At 31.2% G+C, this 22344-nt stretch overlaps 2 protein-coding genes across 2 annotated transcripts; one reads left to right on the top strand and one right to left on the bottom strand.

Annotated features, from left to right (window-relative positions):
• Positions 1–230: 230 nt before the first annotated feature.
• Positions 231–10221, bottom strand: LOC108564051 (von Willebrand factor A domain-containing protein 8). Its single transcript, XM_017922951.1, has 14 exons — positions 9946–10221; positions 9645–9886; positions 9418–9585; positions 9276–9364; positions 8671–8746; positions 3969–4127; positions 3417–3913; positions 3089–3368; positions 1964–3034; positions 1541–1897; positions 1223–1487; positions 857–1167; positions 564–802; positions 231–514 (listed from the first exon to the last, which is right to left on the bottom strand). The coding sequence occupies exons 1-14, from the start codon at positions 10124–10126 to the stop codon at positions 403–405; spliced, it is 4047 nt and encodes a 1348-aa protein (XP_017778440.1). The 5' UTR covers positions 10127–10221; the 3' UTR covers positions 231–402.
• Positions 10222–11015: 794 nt separating this feature from the next.
• On the top strand, positions 11016–21586 carry LOC108564029. The gene is made up of 5 exons (XM_017922899.1): positions 11016–11030; positions 11084–12556; positions 16111–17748; positions 21036–21501; positions 21582–21586. Exons 1-5 carry the CDS (start codon positions 11016–11018, stop codon positions 21584–21586), a joined length of 3597 nt encoding a protein of 1198 aa, XP_017778388.1.
• Positions 21587–22344: the final 758 nt, after the last annotated feature.

Here is a 22344-nt window from a genome sequence, read left to right as displayed (position 1 = left end):
GACAAATAAACAAATAATAGAAAATGATGAGAGTAAGTTAATATATTTGTAGTAACTTTCTATATAAACAAAAAATATTGAAACAATCTAATAATTAAGTGACTTAAAATGTATAGTTTAAATTATTTTTTGATATTACCTTTTAATATAAATGCCCTTCGTGCATGTATTTGTATGTATACAATACATTTTGGATTGGTGGGAGTAAAGATACAGAAAATACAGTTTCAAAGTTTATATTGAAATAAATTAATATTGTTTAAAAAATAGAAAAATACGAATTGAAGATCGATTTTAAAACATTGCATTATTTTGTCGTGAATACGATATATAAAAATATTTATTTACTTTTTCAAATAATAATTGAACTAAAATTGAAAATTAGCTAAATCACATCGAACATCAGCTGGATGGGGTGACTAAAGAGGATGAAAAGATTTGCTTCAGAATTTGCGGCAGTTTGCTCAAATCTGTACAAACAAATGCCCTTCCAGCAGGTAGAAATTGCGTCAATCTGAAAATAAGATAGTTTTTAAATAGTCATTAATTTATTCGTTAAGTACCTTTCGGCTTGATCACCCAAGCCCCCAATGAACACAGCGTATGCACTAACATCTGGTTGTGCGGTTAAAGCTTTCCCTAATTTAGCTGGAGATATACCATAACGAGCTAAATTTGCGTCAGACAAAACCACGACAATGGATTCATCGTTATCGGCGCAAGAAAGTGAATTGACTGCGTGCTCTGTAGCTTCTAAAGTATGATCACCAGACCAACAGTATTGAGAATGTGCATGCATTACCTAAAAATTTGATAATTAATATCTGAGACTGAATATTTATTTAACGTTATTTACTCTGACGATGTTCAATCGTTCCATGTTGTTCTTTGGAGGTTCACCCTTTTTCACGAACTCAATTCGATCGGTTTCTCCCGAATGTCCGATAATATCGTACGTTATTTTGTCTTCAAAACCTTCAAAGGCTTCCATTACCAAAACGACTGCTTCCAACTCTCTCTCCAATCGTCCATCGTATGAGTTAAATCTGTACATACTACCTGATACATCCACTACTAAACGGAACATTTTAGGTTTTATTTGTGGTGTTCCCAATTCAGGTTCTTGTTCTGATCTCCTTCTATAAATAGTCTTCTCACCCAATATTCCTAAATAAAATAAAACAATTATACAACTCTTCTGTATATGTAAATATAATATTACCATCAATTAATTTAACATCATCCAATTCTCCGGATGTTTGATGCCTATTCCAATGTCTCTCCTTATTTTTGGCTTGCAAAGTGCTCAAAACGACCCTTAATGATTGCACTTGCTTCGAGACCGATTTGGAAAATTGGTTGTATAACGACGCGTCGTACCCGCTCATTCCAATTTCCTTCAATTTAGCTTCGAATGCTTGCTTGCCCATTTCCCTAGCCGCTCGTTGGATGTGTTCAGGCACTGCGGCCTTCTCTTCATCTGATAACTTTAATATAATTACAGTTTGAGCATTGATTTAATGTTGAGATTAATTATTACTTGGTGAACGTCGTGGCCTTTATCTAATCTATAAGGACCTCCTTTACCACCTAAACCTGCTGTGTCTCTTCCTCCGGTTCCTCCAGCCCAAGTGTTTCCACCTACGTGCGGCTCGTTCTTCGGATCTTCTTTACCGTGTTTAGGAGCTTTATTATCTAATCCACTGTGTCTACTCTTAGTCACCTGGATGTGTTCTTTAGCTTGCTTTGCTTTGATGTATTCAGTGGTAAAAACGTTGGAATTCGGAAAGCCGAATCTAGTTAAGACTTGACCTACGGTTTCGACCATCTCCGGACTGTAGCGATCGAAATCGAAGACGTTGAAGAGAACGTCTTCCAAATCCGCTTTGGGGAATTGCTAATACATATTACACGAATTATAATATCACATACATTATTATAATAGTTTTTTTTTATGTTATACCTGTAAATGTTTGACGATATTCACTACTTCCCTCGTGGAATACGGATAATTAACTAAACCTTGATCCGCCATAGTCCTAAGTTCCCCAAACACATCCACCAATTTCCTAATTGTTGCTTGAGGTACGTTCGGTCCATACTGTTGCAGCAAATCCACTTCAGACAAAGCTGATGGATTATCGACTGCATGGCTACTGAACAAATCCCCGAGCGCTCCGAAGAAATCGTTACCTAAGAACGGGAATCCGGGTCGATTTGCTAATACAATAATCCTGAAATCAGGATGTGTTGGGATGCAGTTTGGACCGTCATGTCCAGTTTTCACTATGCGCCTTCCATCGCTTAAGATCATTTCGCCTGTTTCAACAAGTGTTTTCAATATGCATGTTACATGAGTCGGTGCTTTATCCGCTTCATCGATGACAAGAACGTGTCCGAATTTGATTGCTTTAACAAGCGGGGAATCTTCGTAAACCAAAAGCCCGTCCTTAACAGTCGGTTGTATGGTTAAAGTTTGTACAGTTGTATCGCGATGCAGCTGGATGTATTCTCTAGGTCTGTTAAGAAGTTGCAAGAATCTATCCACGATTTTGTTTTTGCCTACTCCTTGATTACCAACCAACAATAAATGTTGACCCAACTGGAAATCTTGAAGAAGTCGTTCCATCAAGTGTATATGCTGCGGAACGTCGTAGAACAATATGTTGGGAACTTTCGTTAAAGAGTCAGTTTTGTACAAAGGAATTGATGTTTTTCCAATAGTGACGACGTCGTTGACAACTTCGCATTTTAGTTCGTTTGTTGTTGTAGACATGTTTGGAAGGATATCGACCTTATCCAAAGTTTTCTCTAGAGCTTCTCGAGCCAAACTAGGTAAGAACTTGGCCATAAAAGTTTTCTCTATAGTATCGTAAGCATCATCAGTTGGGAACTTCTGCATTCTCGAAGCAATCCTCAAAAGTTGCCTAGTTGATAAATGTCCTGAAAGGTTTTTCAACGTCGGATCTGGACTGTCGCGCAATACGTGCGCCAAATTAATAATTTGATGCAAAGGCTTTGAAATTGGTCCATACTAAAACCATACGTTCAAATAATAATCAATAAACTTAAAATCAATGAAACTTACTTGAGAAGTAATGATTTTCATTTCCTCTTGCTTACTGAGAGTCCTAGCTTCATGGAATATAAATAAACTAAGTACTTCAGGTGAAAGCCAGTTTGCACCTGAAGTTAAAGTAGGTGGCTCAGCAATAGCAACAATCCTGAAATCGGGATGAATCTTCAATACACCACTGTTAACCATTTCTTGCTCCGTAAGATTAAACTCCTTCATTAACATCTCATAACGTTCATTATTAACCATCCTTTTACCATCGTGCAATTGAATTTCCCTATCGTGCACTAATCTAAAATCAATTAATTAATACACCAAAATTTAATTAGTAGTTATTTACCTATGGAGAACGGAAAGCGTACTAGGATGAATTCGGTGTAAACCATCCAAAACAGCGATTTTTCCTTCTAAAGCAGCGTTGATTAATGGAGAAAATTTCCAAACCGTGTCTCCGTTTTCTAAGGTAGTCCTCTGTTGGATCAACTCCCTAGAGGTCATGTCTTGGTATAAAACAATAGACTCCACTTGTTTTCCAAGGATGTCAGCCATTTTATCAACGAGGATACTCTTTCCGCAACCTCTTGGCCCGATAATACAAAAATCTGCCACAGAATTGCTTTCCAGCATATCTCCAATCAAACGATTCTGATAATCGCCATCAACATAATTCACTTTACCAGGTGGAAGGTTATTAGCTGGAAGTCTTTGCTCACTATCCGGAATAACTTGGAAACTAGCCAAGAGACTCTCAATAGAATTAAATCCGTCTTTTAAGAATATTTTGTAAGGGTACATGCGATAGAGAATGTCGTAAACTGAAACTCGCGGATTTTTTTCCTGAAATAAATGTAAGTTAGGAAGCATAAAACTTGAAAATATTACAATAACTTACCAATAACTTAGCTGCAAATGGTAGATTATCGATTGGAAAGTCTGGTAAACCCAAAGCAGAGCTTTCTTTGCTAATTAAACCAAATGCGGCTGAAAGAAGTTGTTCCAATTTCGCAACGGAAGCTCCAGGAGCTATGGTTTTCAGTTCTTGTAACCATTCCTTAATAATAAAAGATAAAATAATATAAAATTTTATTTTTGTTAATTGCATTTAACATAAATTATTCTAATTATGTAAGGTTATAATAAATGTTTTCAATAATACATATTTCTCAATTTGATTGCAATTAAATTGATAGAGTCGAATTTCCTAATTACATCAATTCCGTGTTATTACGACAAATAGAAACATCGCCTGAAATGCTTATATGCATCATCATCCTCCATTTGATCGTAGTACAAAAGCCGCAAATGCTTTTATTTTTGGTTAGCACGTAATAAATTAGTTTCAGGAATGACATCGTCGCACAATGGTCTTCAACAAGTCTTTGCAACGCCGGAAGTTTTGTCGATTACGTAAAAAACAACTTTATGACATATCCAATAGTTACGCATCGGGGGAGCCGAGCCGCATCCGCGTTTTTCGATTCTTTCCCCACATCGGGAAGCTCTAACGAAAGTTGGTAATTGTGTTTTCTGCTGATGGAGAACGTTGTTTTGCGGAGGGCCTTTGTTGCATGCCCGGAGCCCGTTAAATATTGTGTTACCATTGTTTTCCGAGCCCTAGCCGCGCCAGATCGGGGCGATAACGATATTCAATTTAACTTTTAAAATTGCCACGTCGATTGAATCACTCGACTCGAAAGTTTCGTATACATTTAATTGATATTGCGATAGTCCGTGCAATAGAAAATTGGCTCGAAAAACGTATAATGGAAAACACCAGAATTAGATACACGTTTTATATATATATATAAGTTAGATAAGAGGTAAACTTTTAATAGAAAATCCAGTTACAAAAGTAATAAATGCGATTACTCTGGTTTTTAAATAGTTATTTAAGTTAGTATACTAAAGAATACAATTTTATTAAAAGAAATGCAAAATATTTTTACATTCGATCTTAAATATTATAACAACATGTTAAATAAATAAATAAAAGTATTTTATTTAAATAATTGATATGAACATTTTGAAGATTTTTTGAATTATAATCTTTTACTGAATTAATATGTAAAATGATTATAATATATATTATATAATACTTATCACTTTACAAAAATATTATGTATCAAGATTTATATTTAATTATTATTTTAAAATTTTTGTTAGCCAATTATTATTTTGATAAGATATATATAAATATTTAGTAAATGCAAAATTTTCGGCACATAGTAAATAATTTACTATTTCACTATTAGTTATTTCACTATTAGTATTTACCTTATTATATTAAATTGTAATTATATTATAAATAATTGTACCTACTTCTTCTTCTTCTTTCCCCCTTCTTCATTTGGCTTCCGCATTACGCGCCAATAAGCCAGCCACTGTCTGTACATTCAAAACACAAAAACCAAAATAACTTATTCTTCGGATTTCTTCTTCCGCCCAAATAGCAAATTGTACCTATTTTGTGAGGAAGTTTCAATATGAACAAAAAATTGATTACAAAGTTCATAACTTTATATTTTTAAAGACATTTACGATATTAAGACTAGTAATTTTGTAAAAAAAAGTATTATTGTATAAAATAAATCGTAGTAATAATAACACTTTTAGATGGGGTTTTTTCTGTCTATTGACATACAGGTGATTTCAGTTTGGCTTATATAATTTTAGAGTCCCCACAGTCCAGTGAGTATTGAATTATGTTATATAGCATCAAAAATAGTGTATTTTATTGGTTTTAATTACTTTTTAGCACGTAATATTACACTGTATAATAGCTACAGATTAAAGTACCGATGAATTACGTTGATGAAGTCATTAAAAAATATAGATTACATTTTCATAGTAGTGCTCGTAATTTTAGTTTTGATGAAAATTCACGACTAAATGTAATGTTATATTGTTATTCATAAACATTAATATAAAGAAATACTTAATTATTATGAATGATTTGATTTATAAATATAATAAAACTATAATATCACAATAATAGATGATTATTGTTTGAAATCAGAAAAACGCGGTGAGTTATAGTTGGAATAAATAAGATTTAAAAAGTGCATCCGGTGAGCTATGATTACACGAAGGAAAATTGCCTGGAAATAATGTAAAAGTAATTAATCATTCGGAACGGCTTACAAAAAAAAAGTGAAACATAAATTACAGTAGAAGTCATGAAAACTTTTAACACAATTTAGCTGTGACAGCGAAGACAATTTATTCCCCGACATGACACTCCTACAATTAGTCCCGGTGCGTACACAAACAGAGCAATCCGCTGAAACATTTTTTTTCTCCAGCTCAAAACAAAAAGTGCGCTGGATGAAGACGGGCGCGAATTTCGCACACCTCAGACGTAGGATAAACTAAGTTCTTATCGCATTAAGGTCAGTACAATTTACATTTATTCCAGTTTCGTGATCGAAAAGTTTTCGTTAAATGTGCGCGTTTTTTGGCGCTGGGTTGCGCGCACCCCCTAAATCGGGAGATATTTGTACGATTTTGAGCGCCGAGTCTCTCCCATTTCCGGACGAATGTCCCGACCGGTCGTGCCTGTCCCCAGTCTTAGAAGTTCGCGTGTCGCGTAAGAAATTCCTAACTACAAACTAGTACAAGTACAGATCGACAAGTCACAGAGTGAAAATAATCTTAGTTTTGATGATTTATTGGGAGATTTGTTGGAAAGTGATTGGAAAGTGATTGGTTGGAAAGTATAAAGGAAACTGCAAGTACCAGTATAAATTGAGAAGACACAGAGTGAAATTTTGCTGATCACTTTTGGAATATCAGTAGGAAACTACAAATACGCAATATAACTAATCAAGAAGACGTAAAGTGAAATGATCTTAGTGTTAATTGGAAAACCAGTAGAAAATTTCTAACAATTATAAGTAAAGATTTAGAAGTAGAGTGAAAGCATCTTATAGTTGATAGATTATTTGAAGACCAGTAAGAAACTAATACCAATCACTGATTTAATTTAAGAAAATCATAGTTTTGAAGATCAGTAGGAAACAACACACAAGTACCAGTCCAGAAGACGCAAAGTGGCAAAATCTTAAAATTTAAAGACCCATAGGAAACTGCAATCAGTACAAATCGAGAAATTAGTTTAGATAGTTTATTGCAAGGCAAGTAGAAAAGTACTATTCATCACCAATCAAAAGACACAGAGTAGGAAGATCTTATTGTTGATGATTTATTGGGAGACCAGTAAAAAACCCCTGTTCATAAAAACCGTATGGTCGAATGGTCATCACCATGCGCTTCTCCAAAAAGAGGATCAACCGCCATTCACCAACAAGATACAAAGAAGGTACACCAAGAATACGAATAACAAATCATCAAATCCCAGACCAAAGAAAATCGAAAACGATAATCTGAACATATCACCTGTGACCATTCTATCCCCAAACGGCCGTAAAGAATCCATTTCAAAAACGCCACGTAAATACGAGAATCCGTACAGAGAAATGAAACGTACGTATACCATTGATGTCATCCCTGGAGAAACAATGAAGTTCAAGGATTTTAACAAAGAAATCATGTTCAAACCAAAAATCGCAGCCTTTGGTGTGCGCTATCAGAAACAAAAAGAAGTGGAAATCGTTCCAGAGAAAACGAATGGTTTGAGTGAGCGGGTTATGGTTTGGTTGGATTTGGCAGCTCAGAATGGTCAGTTATACTATCACCAATCTACGACGGTTAAACCGGAGGTGAAGGAGAGAAGTCGGACGGCCGTGGCGCCGATCGAAGTTCGCGAAGAAGTTTGCGACGTGCAAATTAATAGCGCCGCGGAGGAAGAAATTTATTCTGAGCCAGAGGAACAGCAAAACGTCGAAAGATTTAATGGATTCGCGCACGATAAAAGACAATTACACATTTTCATACCAAACATTCCGTCGAAACGCACGGAATACGACGGAGAAAGTATTTTAAGTACTCTAAGCAGTAATATATGAGATTCTAATATCGTATCATTCGATCCATAAATATAAGAAAATAATATTAATTTATTGGAATTTCGAATATTCCAATTTACAAGCTATATTTGCAATTTAATTACTTTAGCTATTGCAATTATACAAATAGTTTCCAAGCATCAATAATAAGATTGTTTGAATATAAATCTTTGCATAAACATTAATATAAACCTAATAGATAAATATCAAATATAACTTATTTCAATTTATTAAAAAATATAGATCCAAAAAACAAATATAAAATTATCCTAAACTTTTTAAAAACTGAAAATAAACTTGCTTAATTACACCTTTTGTTGTCATTTCAAGCTTTTTTGTATAGAATAATTATTATAATTATGGTCTATATTCACGTGCATTGTATTATTGCTTGTAACGAAGGTTAATTCGTTAATCGCATTTACGATCTGAATGTTGACTTTCAAATATCTTGGTACAAACATCTGGACGTAAATACCAATAGATAAGAGATCTTCATAGTAATATTTACATAAGTGCATAAATGGTTATACGAATAAATATTAACTGAAATGAATATTATGCGTGAAATAAATGGATAATTTATAGAATTAATAATTTATTCAGAGAAATAAATATTAATTGACTTACCTGGTAATTATTGATGTTTACATCCCTCGCCTGGAATCTGGATCTGAGAGGTGGATCTAGAGGATTTCCACGATATCTAGAGAGAAAAAAAAACAAAAATTACAGAATTAACATGATTTAAATAAAATCTATGTTCATCAAATATTTTTAAATAATAAATTTAATAGATAAGATATATTTATTTATATAATATAATTGTTTTATGGTATATAACTTATATTTTTTTTGATTCTCATCTTTTGTTTTTATATATCTGAATTATTTTGCTATATTTATTAACAATAAATTGAACTAGAAACAATTGTTTGTAGTATATTTATAATACAAGTACTTGGTAAGTATGAAGTATGGTTTTTTAAGCAATAAACGAATCCGAATGAAATCATAAAGATAAACATAGAGGTCACTAGTAGAACATACATGATTTGCATTTACACAAATTAGCAGTTGAAAGACCTTGTAGTTCTTATCCTAGATAAATTATTTTGTTACGTAATTATATATTAATTATGTAATTTATCTGGTATTATTTGTCATCTTTTAAATATATTCATCTTTTAAATTTTTATATTATTAATTAGTAAAAATAAAATAAGTATAATTACCTTGGTACTGGTAAACCTAATGCAATAACTCTGAAACCTTCATCAACTCTGACCAATTTCCATTTTTCCAAATCATCTTTGCTGAATTTCTGGAATAAACCCAATTTATCATCTTCATCCACATACAACATATAAAACATACTTCAAGCAATTTATCATATCTCTCAGCAGGTATTAATAGTCTTCCATCTTCCAAATGCATTTCCCTGTTTTCAAGGAGATTATTTAAGACAGGCAACACATTTCTCTCAGCCTTTTCAATGCCTTCCAAGATTAAAACTCTACCTTCAGTTGCAGCCCTCACAGCACTCTGAAATATAAAAATAATAATATAAGAAATTTGAAAACTTCATATATTAATTAAATTACTTGATCAAAATAAGAAGCTGTCCCTTGCATGATTTCCCTTCTCTGCTTCAAATCAGACTCTGTGGTGTCTCTGCTCAAGGCAACATACTCATGCTCCCTATTTGTCAATTCCAAATATTGCATAGCTAAATTCCTCCTCCTTGGTCCTGGAGGTCCCAATAAGAAAACATCCTGACCCAATATGTCCTTCTGCATCATCCATCTCAGGTGATGCAGAGTGCTCTGTCCAGCATTGTCATCATCTAAATACACATTTATAGAGTAAAGTAGGCTGTTTAAAGGCGGATTTAGTTCAACTCACAATACTTCCTTGGTACATACTGTGGCAATTTCACTTTCTTCACGTCCTTCGTTATTCCACCGATTGAAACGGTGTCACTGGAAACGTAAGTTCTAACATTCTGCCAGAGGTTTTCCTTGTTGGGATTTTGCAGGCAACGTAGTAAAACGTTTAACCTGCGATTCGCTGCACCTTGCATCATTTCGCACTACATTAAGTTAATTCAAATTGGGTTATAATCATTACGGTTTTGGGTGCAAAGGTTATGTAAACGTCAAATCATGACGTTTTATGAAACACGTGCTTACATTCTTGTTACTTTGGTTGCCTATTGGTTACCTATAACAATATACAGTTGGTTCTCGTTTTACGAATTTAGAACGTAATAATTATATTTTCTAATACCGTAAGATCTGTAAACTAAGTATAATTGATATAACAACAGATTGAAGTTATTATTACTGAATATCTTTACTGATGTATATGATCTTCAAACAAATTTATGAAATCCTATTCAAAGAAAGATCAAGAGAAAAATGCATAGATTGGCATTGCAATTAAAATATTATTTCACAAAATATGAAATTTTCTTAGCTAAAAAAAAAACAAAAAAATGTTTGAATTACAATGTTATTTCAACCTGAAAGTATCGATGAAGTATTTAAAAATATTGAAAAAATATTATAAATGCTCTAATTTTTATGCAACAAATGATTTATTCAAATATTCAATTAGTAAATCAATAATAATAAATGCTTACAAATTAAAATTTCTATTTACAAATCTAATAAGAAAAATTGATTTAGTTACATTTTTCAAAGGAAACATTACTTATAATTAAAACACGACATGTTTATTAGAATAAATTTATAATTTAATGATATTCTAAGAGATTCAAAGAAAGTGACTTTCCAAAAATAACAGCTAATCAAATTGCTTTGCACTTTTTGATTCCCAAATTAAAATATTCATTGTTTTACGGTCTGGTTAATTTATTTAATTTTCGCTACTATATAAACCAAAATTGTAGCCACAGTAGTCAGTTCAAAAGTTATTGTATTCAAACACCCATCGAAAGAAACAAGATTAAAATGATGTTTCTGAAGGTAATATAATATAATTTAAACTTAATTATATATAATTATTTGTATTATTTCAGTTAATTGGATTGTTAGTAATTGCTACAATAATTAAGTCTGAAGCTTATGAGGAAGGTGAACAATATGTGGATTATTATTCTCATCCAAAATACACTTTTTCTTATGGAGTTGAAGACTTTAAGACTGGAGATTATAAAATGCATAAAGAAGAGAGAAATGGAGATGTTGTGAAAGGAGAATATAGAGTGGCTGATCCTAATGGATCAATTCGCACTGTAACTTATACAGCTGATAAAGAACATGGGTTTCAAGCTGTTGTTAAACAATCTGAACCTATTGAAGCTTCTCATATATTGAATGAAAATCAAGAAGCTTTTGCTGAGCATAAGCAGAATGAAGAATTCTCTGCATCTTCTCACTATAATTATTATCATGATGGTTTATCCAGACAATCAAAACCAGATGATTCCAAGCAGCAAATATTATCTAAATACACTCCATCTTTAAATAGTGATAAGTACTTGCATAGATTTGCTGATGATTCTGATAAGAAGAATAAAATGCAAAATCAAGACATTAGTATTTATCCCAGCAACAAACGTACATCTCAGATTAAGTATAATCAACAAGACGACAAAAACCATGAAATTGAAACACCAAAAACACATTATTTTGCTACTGGAATCGATAAGACTAACGTAAAACAAATTGAAGCAATTGAATATCCAAAGATTAAAGAATCGGCTTTTCAATTTGTTCCAAAATTAAATGCTGCAAAATCAGAAGATAAGAAAGTAAAAAATGTTGCTCAGCAATTTAACTTTGAATATCCAGCTTTGAAAATGGAATATGAGAATTATAATCCAACTGAACAATTATATTATGAATCAAAACCAAAAACGCAGTCGTCTTATTTTCCAGTAGACTTTCAAAATAATTATGGATACAATTTGAAGCAGAATGTTATTAAAAAACCATCAGGTTCCCAACAAAATGCTGCTGAGTTAAAGCAAAGTGTACCTCAGTTATACTATCCTAACTATGGTTATAATGAAGCTACTAAAGATGATTATCTACAATTGTTTCAACAGCCACAAAATGGTAAGATCAAAAATCAAGACGTTTTCAAGAAATTAGAAGAACATAAACCAGAGTATTCATATCAAAGTGTGGTTAATGGTAAAAGTCAAGTAAAGTCCAAGGTAACTCAAGATACCAAAACTGAAAAACAAAGCAAACCACATTTATATTCTACTCAACAACAGCAACCTAAAAGTGTTTCCAAGAAGGAAGAACAGAAGCCTGCTATCTCATACCAAACAGTAATTAATGGACAGAAGTCTCGTTTAGGTAATAAACAAGACAATGCTAAATACTATCAAGTAAATCAAGGACCCGCATTTTCATTCAGTCAAGAAGCAGAGAAGCAACAAGTTTATACACCGCATATTTACAATACTGACCATCAAAAATACGAATTAACTTCTCCATATGAAAGTGTAGTAAATAGAAAATCTCAGGAAAATTCCAAAGTAACTAAGAATATTGAATATTCAAATAATAAACAACAAGGGCAACAACAATTGTATTACACTCAACATCAACAACCTACAACCGATTCAAAGAAAGAAGAACCTGTTGTTTCATACAAAACTGGAAAACAGCAATTATATTACTCTCAACAAAAGCCAGAAAAAGTTTCAAGAGAACAAAATCCTGCTTTTTCATACCAATCTGTAACTAATGGACCAAAGTCACAGTTAGATAATAAACAAAAAACACTGAAATATTATCAACAAGCTGAAAAAAATAACGGATTTGAAACTAAAGTTGTGAAGCAAGCTCAGGTGCAACCATTGTATGCTCCACATATTTACAATATTGAAGCTCAAGAAGATATCAAAACAGAAAATCCGAAGTTGGATCAATCTTCCATTGCGCAATATTACGGTAATCTTCAAAACCAATTTCAAATTCCATCGGCATCAAAGAAAGAAACTCAAAAACAAGTTTTGAACTCAGATTTTGCTAAAGATTATTATAATCAACTATATCAAATGCAAAATGAAAATCATCAACCAATTGATTTACAAATGTACACAGTTCCTGGAGCTCAACCAAATTTCTTGGATATTGGATTAAAATCATTTTCGCAAAGTCAAGGTTACCCAACATTCCCATTCCAATTAAGTGAGAAATATTGAAAAATTGAAATGTTAACTATTTAATTTGTTAATTTTGTATTATGTTTTATTTCTTGTTAGTTACTATTAAATTGATTTAAAATAAATTTATTAAACATATTTTTATAATTATTATTAAAATCCTGTAATAAATAATATAAAAAAATATATTATTATCTATATCGATCAAACTTTCTTCTGATATAATTAAGTAAATAGTTTTTTAATCGCTTAAGGAGTTTAATCCGTTCCAAAATGTCCGGATTTTTACTCGTATAGTGAAACAGTTTTTCCCACATAAACCCATGTAAATTACGATAATGCGTTCCATGCAAAAGAAGAAAAAAGTATAACTTGGTCTCGATTTTTAACGAGCAAAATTTATTGTGAGAAAAATGACCCGCTTAACGGGCGACGTTTCGCTTAATGAGTGACGAGGAAAAGAGAAGTCCCGGATTGTACGCCCGCTACATTATTTTCAATACTTGTACACGTATTGTGTGTATTTTTGAATATATTTGAATATATTAACCATCTTAATTTTTTTATCATCTTTATTTATAGCTGACTGTAGTTTGTAAATATAATTTATGTTTGCTGTAAAAGCAAAACAAAAATGTATATAAGCTTTCTTATATAAACAAATATAAAAAGAATAAAGATACCTCCACAAACACTCCGGAAAAATGCAAATAATATAAATAAATGGAGTCAGGCGTAAACCTTATTCATCGTATGTGAATGGGAAAATAGTTCCTGGAGTTAGTAGTCACTTAGTTGCATCTTAGTGTCGTTCATGATCACACAGTGTCATAAAATAATTAAAAAACGAGCACAAGGATTAAGCGTAGCTAATCTAGTACATTAACGATTTGTACTACCCTCAAGAACATGTACAATATTATTGAGATAGATGCTGCAAAGGAAGTTACACGAATATCTACGCAACGGTCACGTTTTCTCGACAATATTGAAAAGTTAATGAACGGAAAATAATTGCAAGGCGAGAACATCATTTGTGAGAAGGCGAAAGTGATTTTTGCCAATGTCTGTCGGTGGTGTCCAACCATTATTATTATAATTGTTATTGTTAATATAGTGTATTAACGAACTAGAGACATCCACGACGTCTCTTAGTCGCATTATTATATAAACATATACATCAGCATAATAGAACTTCCACCGTGATCTCGGTTTGGTACATTTTAATATGAGCAAAGATACTCCTATACCTTTACTCCGAATTCAAGTTCTTATTATAAACACATAATGATCGTTACACGTACAATCGTAATCACTCATCTTTTCCATATAAACAAATGCATAGGATTTTGTCCCGGTCTTATAATAAACAAAACCACCGAGGCCGAATCCCGTGGGAACGCTTAATTATCAATATATACAAACCCTAGTCCCGATCACAACTCCCAAACCGAAATAATAAGAATTAACTTTGTAGAATAAGTATTTAGAATCAGTCTTAGTCAACCTATCAAAGTATCTACATTGTATTGGAAAGGACCCCAATAGTACCAATTATTATAATAAACTATAATAAACCAATTGGACAACACCAGAAAATATTCCACTGTGTCTAGAATTCCATCCCTGGGACACGACAATTGAGTAAATTTAAGATCGCGGTTGACATTAAATGGATAATCTTTCCCGGTGGATAGTTACCATTAATTTGTTGGTTGGCTGTCATCTTGTAGGTTAACTTCAGTAGTATATTGCTGCTCTGCGATTCCACTATTTCCTTTTACTGTGAATCTGCTGCTATCCTTAACACTGTCATTGTCCATCCACCTGACTGAAAAGGTCCATATGCTGAACCTCATTTATTTGACTGTCAATCTGTGATGAACGATGGCCCTATTGTTGCAAGCACCGAGAGGGCTCACAAAGGGTCTGGTTTGACCAGGATTCGTACCGGCACCCACGAAATCGTGGATAGGGCGACTTATCCATTCGGATATTAGTCGCCCTGAAAATTATGTAAAATTATAATGTTGTCTTTTCTCTTGTTAATAGTAAATTATTTTAAAGTAATACATATTATGCATTAATTCGTTCTTATATTTATTTTGAAAAGCGACATTTCATATAATATTTTCAAGTATATGAATGCCATTAAAAAGCTCTTATATAAATGAATACAGTAAGTGCATGATTTACGCGTTTAATTGGTTCCGAATCTCCAGCAAAATTTCCACCAAGTAAAAGTGTTTGCCTATCTTTAGAGACCTTAAACCCCGGCAAAGATTTTACATGTTGGGATATGTATTGTCACCACATTACCATGCCATGATGCCTTGTGGAAACTAAACTAAAATTGCGCAAGTCAAAAAATCACGTAAGTCGAAATCGCGTAAGTCGAGGACTTACTGTATTTGGTTTTCATTATTATTTCTTACAATACAATGAAAGATAAAATATCGTAAATCGTTAAATAAGTATGATTAAGCATGTTGGTATTAGTTATGTGCAAATATATTTATGTTATTTTACTGTGTAAATTATACAGAATTCTTATAAAAAAGTGTATTTGTGAATTATAAGTACAATTAAAATAATTGAGTTATTCAAAAAATACCGTTAAATAACCAAGTCACTAGCGAATATAATTATAATTTAATTAGTCTCTAAAAATTCAATGAAAGTACCTTTCCAAAAAAATACAATTATTTTGCTAGAATTATTTTTTTTCTTAAAATATTCCAATTTACGGTTCAGTTAATCGAATTCATTTGCTACTATATAAATCAAATATCGTAGCACAGTAGTCAGTACAAAGCTAACTTCCTAAAAGCAACAATCGAAAGAAACATACCAAAAATGTATCTAAAGGTAATATACAAATTATATAATATTTAATATATATTTATTTTATAAAATTTTAGTTACTTGGGTTGTTAATAATCGCTACAGTAATTAAGTCTGAATCTTATGAAGAAGCTGATAAACATGTGGATTATTATGCTCATCCTAAATACACTTTTTCTTATGGAGTAGAAGACTTTAAGACTGGAGATTATAAAACGCACAAAGAAGAAAGAAATGGAGATGGTGTTAAGGGTGAATACAGAGTGGCTGATCCGAACGGCTCAATTCGTACTGTAACTTATACAGCTGATAAGGATCATGGATTTCAAGCTGTTGTCAAACAATCTGAACCCATTGAAGCTTCTCATACATTGAAAGAAAATCAAGAAGCTGTTGCTGAGCATAAGCAGAACGAAGAATTATCTGCAACTTCTCAGTACAATTATTATCATGATGGATCCACACAATCAAAAGCAAATGATTCTAAGCAGAAGGCATTATTTAAATACACTCCTTCTTTAATTATTGATAAGTACTTGAATAGATTTACTGAAAAATATGATAAGAAGGATGAAATGCAAAAGCAAGAAATTATGAAGAATATTTATTCATACAACAAACATATTCCACAGTTTCAGACAAATCAACAAGAGGACATCAAGAGTGCAAGTGAAACACTAAAAACAAAATATTTTACAACTGGAAATACGAAAAATGTAAATAATGAACAAACTGAAGTATTTAAACAATATCCGCAAATGGAAGAACCAATTTTTCAATTTGTTCATAAAGAATTTCCAAAAGTAAATGCTGTAAAATCTCAAGATGGAAAAGTGAAAAATGTTGCTCAACAATTTAACTCTGATTTCAAATTGGTAAACCAAGATTACAATCCAAGTGTAACTGAATATTATGCACCACAGCGTATGGAAAAGCCAAATACTCAATCAACTTATTTTCCTGTAGATTTTCAGACTAATTATGAATTCAACTTTAAGCAGAATGCAGTTCAAAAACCTTCAGGTTTCTATCAAAATGCTGCTGATTTAAAGCAAAATGAACCTCAGTTGTTCAATCCTAAATATGGTTATGATGAAACTACTAAACAAGATAATCTAAAATTATTTCAACAACCACAAGAGATGAAAAATCAAAATATTTCTAAGAAAGTAGAAGAACAGAAACCGGCCTATTCGTACCAAAGTGTTTTAAATGGGAAATCTCATCAACTTTCTAAGGTAACTCAGGATACTGAACACAACCATCAGTATAAATCTTTAATTAATAAGCAAGAGAAGCCTCAATTATATTTTTCTCAGCAACAGCAGCTTATATTTAAAAAACCTGTTGTTACACAAGAAAAGGTTAAATACAATCAAGTATCAGCACTAAATCAAGGAGATGAATTTAAAGTTGTACAAGAAGTACAACCGTTTTATTTACAAAAAATCGACAATAGTAAAAGTCAAGAAAATGTACTGGCCTATCCATATCAAAGTAATGTATACGGAAAATCTCAGGATAAACCAAAGACAGATTATGATACTGATCGTAATCAAGAATATGAAACTTTAAATAAGGAGTATAATTCTCAAAAACAACAACGGAATGTAAATTTAATGGAAGAAGTGCAAAAACCTGCTATTTCCTATCAAACTATTATCAATGGATATAAGTCTTTGGAAAATACACAAGAGAAGGTTAAATATAATCAAGTAATTGAACATAATCAATCTCCAATTTATGCACCACATATTTACAATATCGATGCTGAAAAATATAAACCAACTTCTTCATATCAAAGAGTTAAAAATGGAGAATTTCAAGAAAATTTTAAGGTAACTGACAATATTAAACATAATGGTCTGTATCAAACTTCAATTGATCAACAAGGAAAACTTCCATTATATTATCAACAACAGACACAAGAATCAATTCAAAAAAAAGAAAGCTATTACACAACTAGGTAATGTTAAATATTATCATGAAGCTGAAAACTATCAAGAACCAAAATTGAAGTTAATGCTAAAAGTCGAGAAACCATCGTTTTATGCACAAAATTTTTACACAGCTGAAGCTGAGAAATTTCAACAATTTCAAGATTATTTACAAGCGAAAGCACATTTTAATGCAAATCTTCCAAAACAAACCGGAATTGAAACTATCCAATCTGAAAAACAAATAATTGAATTGAAAAAGAAAGAATCTGAAAAGCAGTTAACAAATTCTGAAATTGTGGAAACTTATTATGAACCTCTACATAAACTATATCGAATCCAAATAGACAATCGTCAACCAACGGAAATGAAGAAACCACAAATGATGACTAATAAATATTTTGTACAAAAATCACAGAATTCTGATTCAATTAGGAAAGACAACAAACAAAAGTTATCTTACAATCAACAACAACAAGGAGATGATAAATATTATCAAGTGTATGAAAACAATCAATTATTGTCAAATGAGAACCAATATTTTATCCCACTTCTCGAGGAGACCAAATCCAAAGAAAATATGCAAACAGAAAATAAAACATTTTAGGATTTTAATGATTCCGCTGTAGATTATTATGAATATCTTGGAAAACCTCAAAATGTTGAAAATCCAAAGGATGTTAAAAAATAATTTATCTAAAGTAACTTTGGATAAATCTTACAAGTCTCAATATCAAATCCAAAGTGGAATTCATCGACCATTTAACTTATATGAATATTCTCAACAAAATTCTCAACCTAATATTTACCAACATTCCAATTTCAACAAGCTAATAAGCACTAAATATATGAGTCTCTTTTAATTGTTATATGTTATGTATTTTCTATTATTTGTTTTGTTATTTTAATAAACATTTTCTAAATTATATTTTATATTCAATCTATTCTTCCTGCATTGTAAGTTCACCTACAACACATTGATCTAATTACAAATATTGTTATATCTAAGTTATCAAGACGCTATATAATATTTATATAAACGACATAGCCGACATTGAGTTAGACTCTAACTCAATGTCGTATGTATGTATGCTTCCCTCTAACTGTTAGAGGGAAGCATATACATGTATGCGGACGACACATGTATTCTGTACGGACACAGGAAGGAAACGGCGTTGCAGAATAGCATCAACAACAACATTATTAAACTACAGACATGGTACGATGACAATCTATTAACAATAAACGAAACTAAAACACACTACATGATTCTACAACAAAAAAATGCTAAAAAGATCGATCTAAACATCACTATAAACAATATAAGCATAAAAAAGTATAACAAGAGAGATACTTGGGAATACTATTGAACAACAAACTGGGTTGGGACGACCACATAGGCTTACAAAAAAAAAATGCTACAACAATTGGATGTGTGAAAAAAAATTTCTCTCGAACAAGTGTAAAATGGCAGTGTACCATAGTATGTTTACCTCGAGGATGTGGGGAAATACAACAAAAGAAAACTTAAAAGCATTAACAAGACAACAAGCAAAGCTAAAAAAAATATGTTTTCAAATAGCCGTGACACGCAGATACCGGATGTAGGGACACTGATAGAGACACAGACAAACATTCTGATACACAAAATAGTAGAAAAACATATTAAGACCCGGATATGCCTGTCTTTGGGCTGCGACACACACGATCATAATACAACATGGTTCCGGAGAAAACGACATGAAGAAGTTCAAAACATAAATGATATGTTAGTCGCGGAACGAAGACATAGAACATGGTAAGCCAACAAGCCCGCTCAAAATACCGGTTCCAAGGAGCGTACCGAAAGAACCGAAGCTGACGGGCATAAAAATAAGGAAATTAATAATAAAAATATATAAAAATAGTGTAAAAATTGTATATAAATAAAAAAAGGCTAAAGTAGAAGAAATAAGCAATGGTGATTTTGACTTATTTTTTAATTACGATTGAAAATGTTGAGAATACGAAGACTTTATATTAGATAATATTGTAAAAACATCATAATTAATGTCACGTGGAGGCTGTCTAGATCCTAATTTTATTATTGTAATTTTAATAATGTATAATTAAACTTGCTTGATTTTTTAAATTTGTATAGAATAGATTTTTATGAATTTTTAATTTAAAAAAAAAAATCTTTAATAAAAAAATCAATAATAAATAGTAGTTATATTAATTTGTTATTCAATTTTGTATGTTTTTTTTTCTCGAATTACAAACTTCATATTATTATTATATAATAATATTTTTAACAGTCGACCTTATCTTTATAATTTTGTTATGATGATTTTGTTTCGATTTTTATTTTTTTATATGACTGTTCTTATATATTTTTTAATTATTATCTAATTTGTTTATACAAAAAGTTTCGGATAACAATGATAATAAAAATACAAACTTTAGTACTAGTTCCAGAATAACGGGGAACACATTTAAATAATACTTTGTTTTTTAAATATTTAAACAAATCGAGGAATATTTTTACTTAATTTATGATATTTTATAGAAATTTAATTACTTACAATATAAATTAATAACTTTAGTGCTAAATGGACCAATAACAATTATAATTATTTTTTCTTTCATATAATTATATGAATTTGTTTTTTTTTTACTTGTTTATTACTATACATAAAAAAATACATTTACAATAGGCTATTCACCGTAGTTATATGTTTCACTTAAAATTATTCATATTCTGTCATTATTAACAGGAAATTTACCTTTCAATGCATCCCGAACTGCAAATTATATAAATTTGAAACAATTGAATGAAAGCACCTTTCTACAAAAAAAGCGAACCCAATTAGTTTGCAATTTTTTGTTACTACATTATTTTTTTTAACGTTTCAGTTGAGTAAATTCATTTTGTTAGTATAAAAGCCAAAAATCCATAGAACAAAGTCAGTTCAACGTTAATTCTTGCAACGCAAACATCGATTAAAAATATAAAAACAAAGATGATTTTAAAGGTAATCAATAATTTGTAGTGTAAATTATTATATTAATGTATTTTATTTCAGTTATTGGTATTGTTCATTATCACGACAGTAATTAAGTCTGAAACTCATAAGAAAGATGACAAACTTGTTGATTATTTTGCACCTGCTAAATACACTTTTTCTTATGGAGTAGAAGACTTTAAGACTGGTGATTATAAAATGCATAATGAAGAAAGAAATGGAGATAGTGTTAAAGGAGAATATTCAGTGGTTGATCCAGATGGATCAATTCGAACTGTGAGTTATACAGTTGATAAAGAACATGGTTATCAAGCTGTGGTTAAGCAATCTGAACCATTGATAGTTTCTACTGAATTAAAAGAAAGTCAACGAATTAATACCCAAAATAAGCTATCAACTAAATCTTCTGAGTATAAGCATCAATCTCATGGATCTTCAAGTGAATCATATAATCCTGATTTTAATGGTGAAGCCTTTTCTAAACAAACTCCAATTAATTTGGTTAATTCCACTGAGAATGCTCATGGTAATGACAAGGATAATTTTAAAAAGGAAGAAATTAATCAATATCTTCAAAATTACCAGTCGTACATTTCCAAATTACAGAATAATCGACAAGAAAACATAAAGCTTAATACGAAACCAAAGAATAAACAACAAATTAAATATTTAGATTCAATGAAGTTTCCTAATTTTAAAACTAATGATTTCCAATTAAATCATAAGGAATCTAAAAAAGTAAATCTTAAAGAAGTTACTAAAGTTAATCAATTGGAACAAACAGATATTTCTAATTATTCAGGATTTCCTAATTACAAATCTAGTGCCATGGAACCATTACATTATACTCCAGAACTTTTTAAAATTTCTAAACAAAAAATTGGTGGTGGATTATATAAAAGTGATGTGAATGTACAGGAAAACTATCAAACTGGTTCTGATAATATTCCAGCAGATTTACATGGTAATTATGGACAAAAATTGAATGTTGTTCAACAATCTGCATTTCCTAACCAAAAAGTAGATGTAAAACAAAAAACTCAAAAGCAATTTTATACTAATCAAGATTACTTTGTAAATGGTAACAAAAATTATCAGGAACTATTTCATCAACCACATGGTTTCAATGTCAAAAATCAATATGGTTTGAGGGAAGTGGAGATTCAATATCCTAAATTTTCTTATAAAAGTATTGAAAATGGGAAATCGCAGGAAAATCTTAAGGTTTCTCAAAATATGAAAGATGATCATCTGTCCCAAGTTTTAGATGGAGAACATAATTATTATAACCAAGAAGAATACAATCCAGTTATTTCCTATCTACCAGTTAGCAATGGAAATGATAAATATTATCAAGATTATAAGAATG

The sequence above is a fragment of the Nicrophorus vespilloides genome, unplaced genomic scaffold (assembly GCF_001412225.1).
Source record: "Nicrophorus vespilloides isolate i.1.1-1 unplaced genomic scaffold, Nicve_v1.0, whole genome shotgun sequence".
Classification (NCBI taxonomy): Eukaryota; Metazoa; Arthropoda; class Insecta; order Coleoptera; family Silphidae; genus Nicrophorus; species Nicrophorus vespilloides.
Note: the sequence above shows the minus strand (reverse complement) of the source record. Positions and strands in the feature narration are given on the sequence as shown.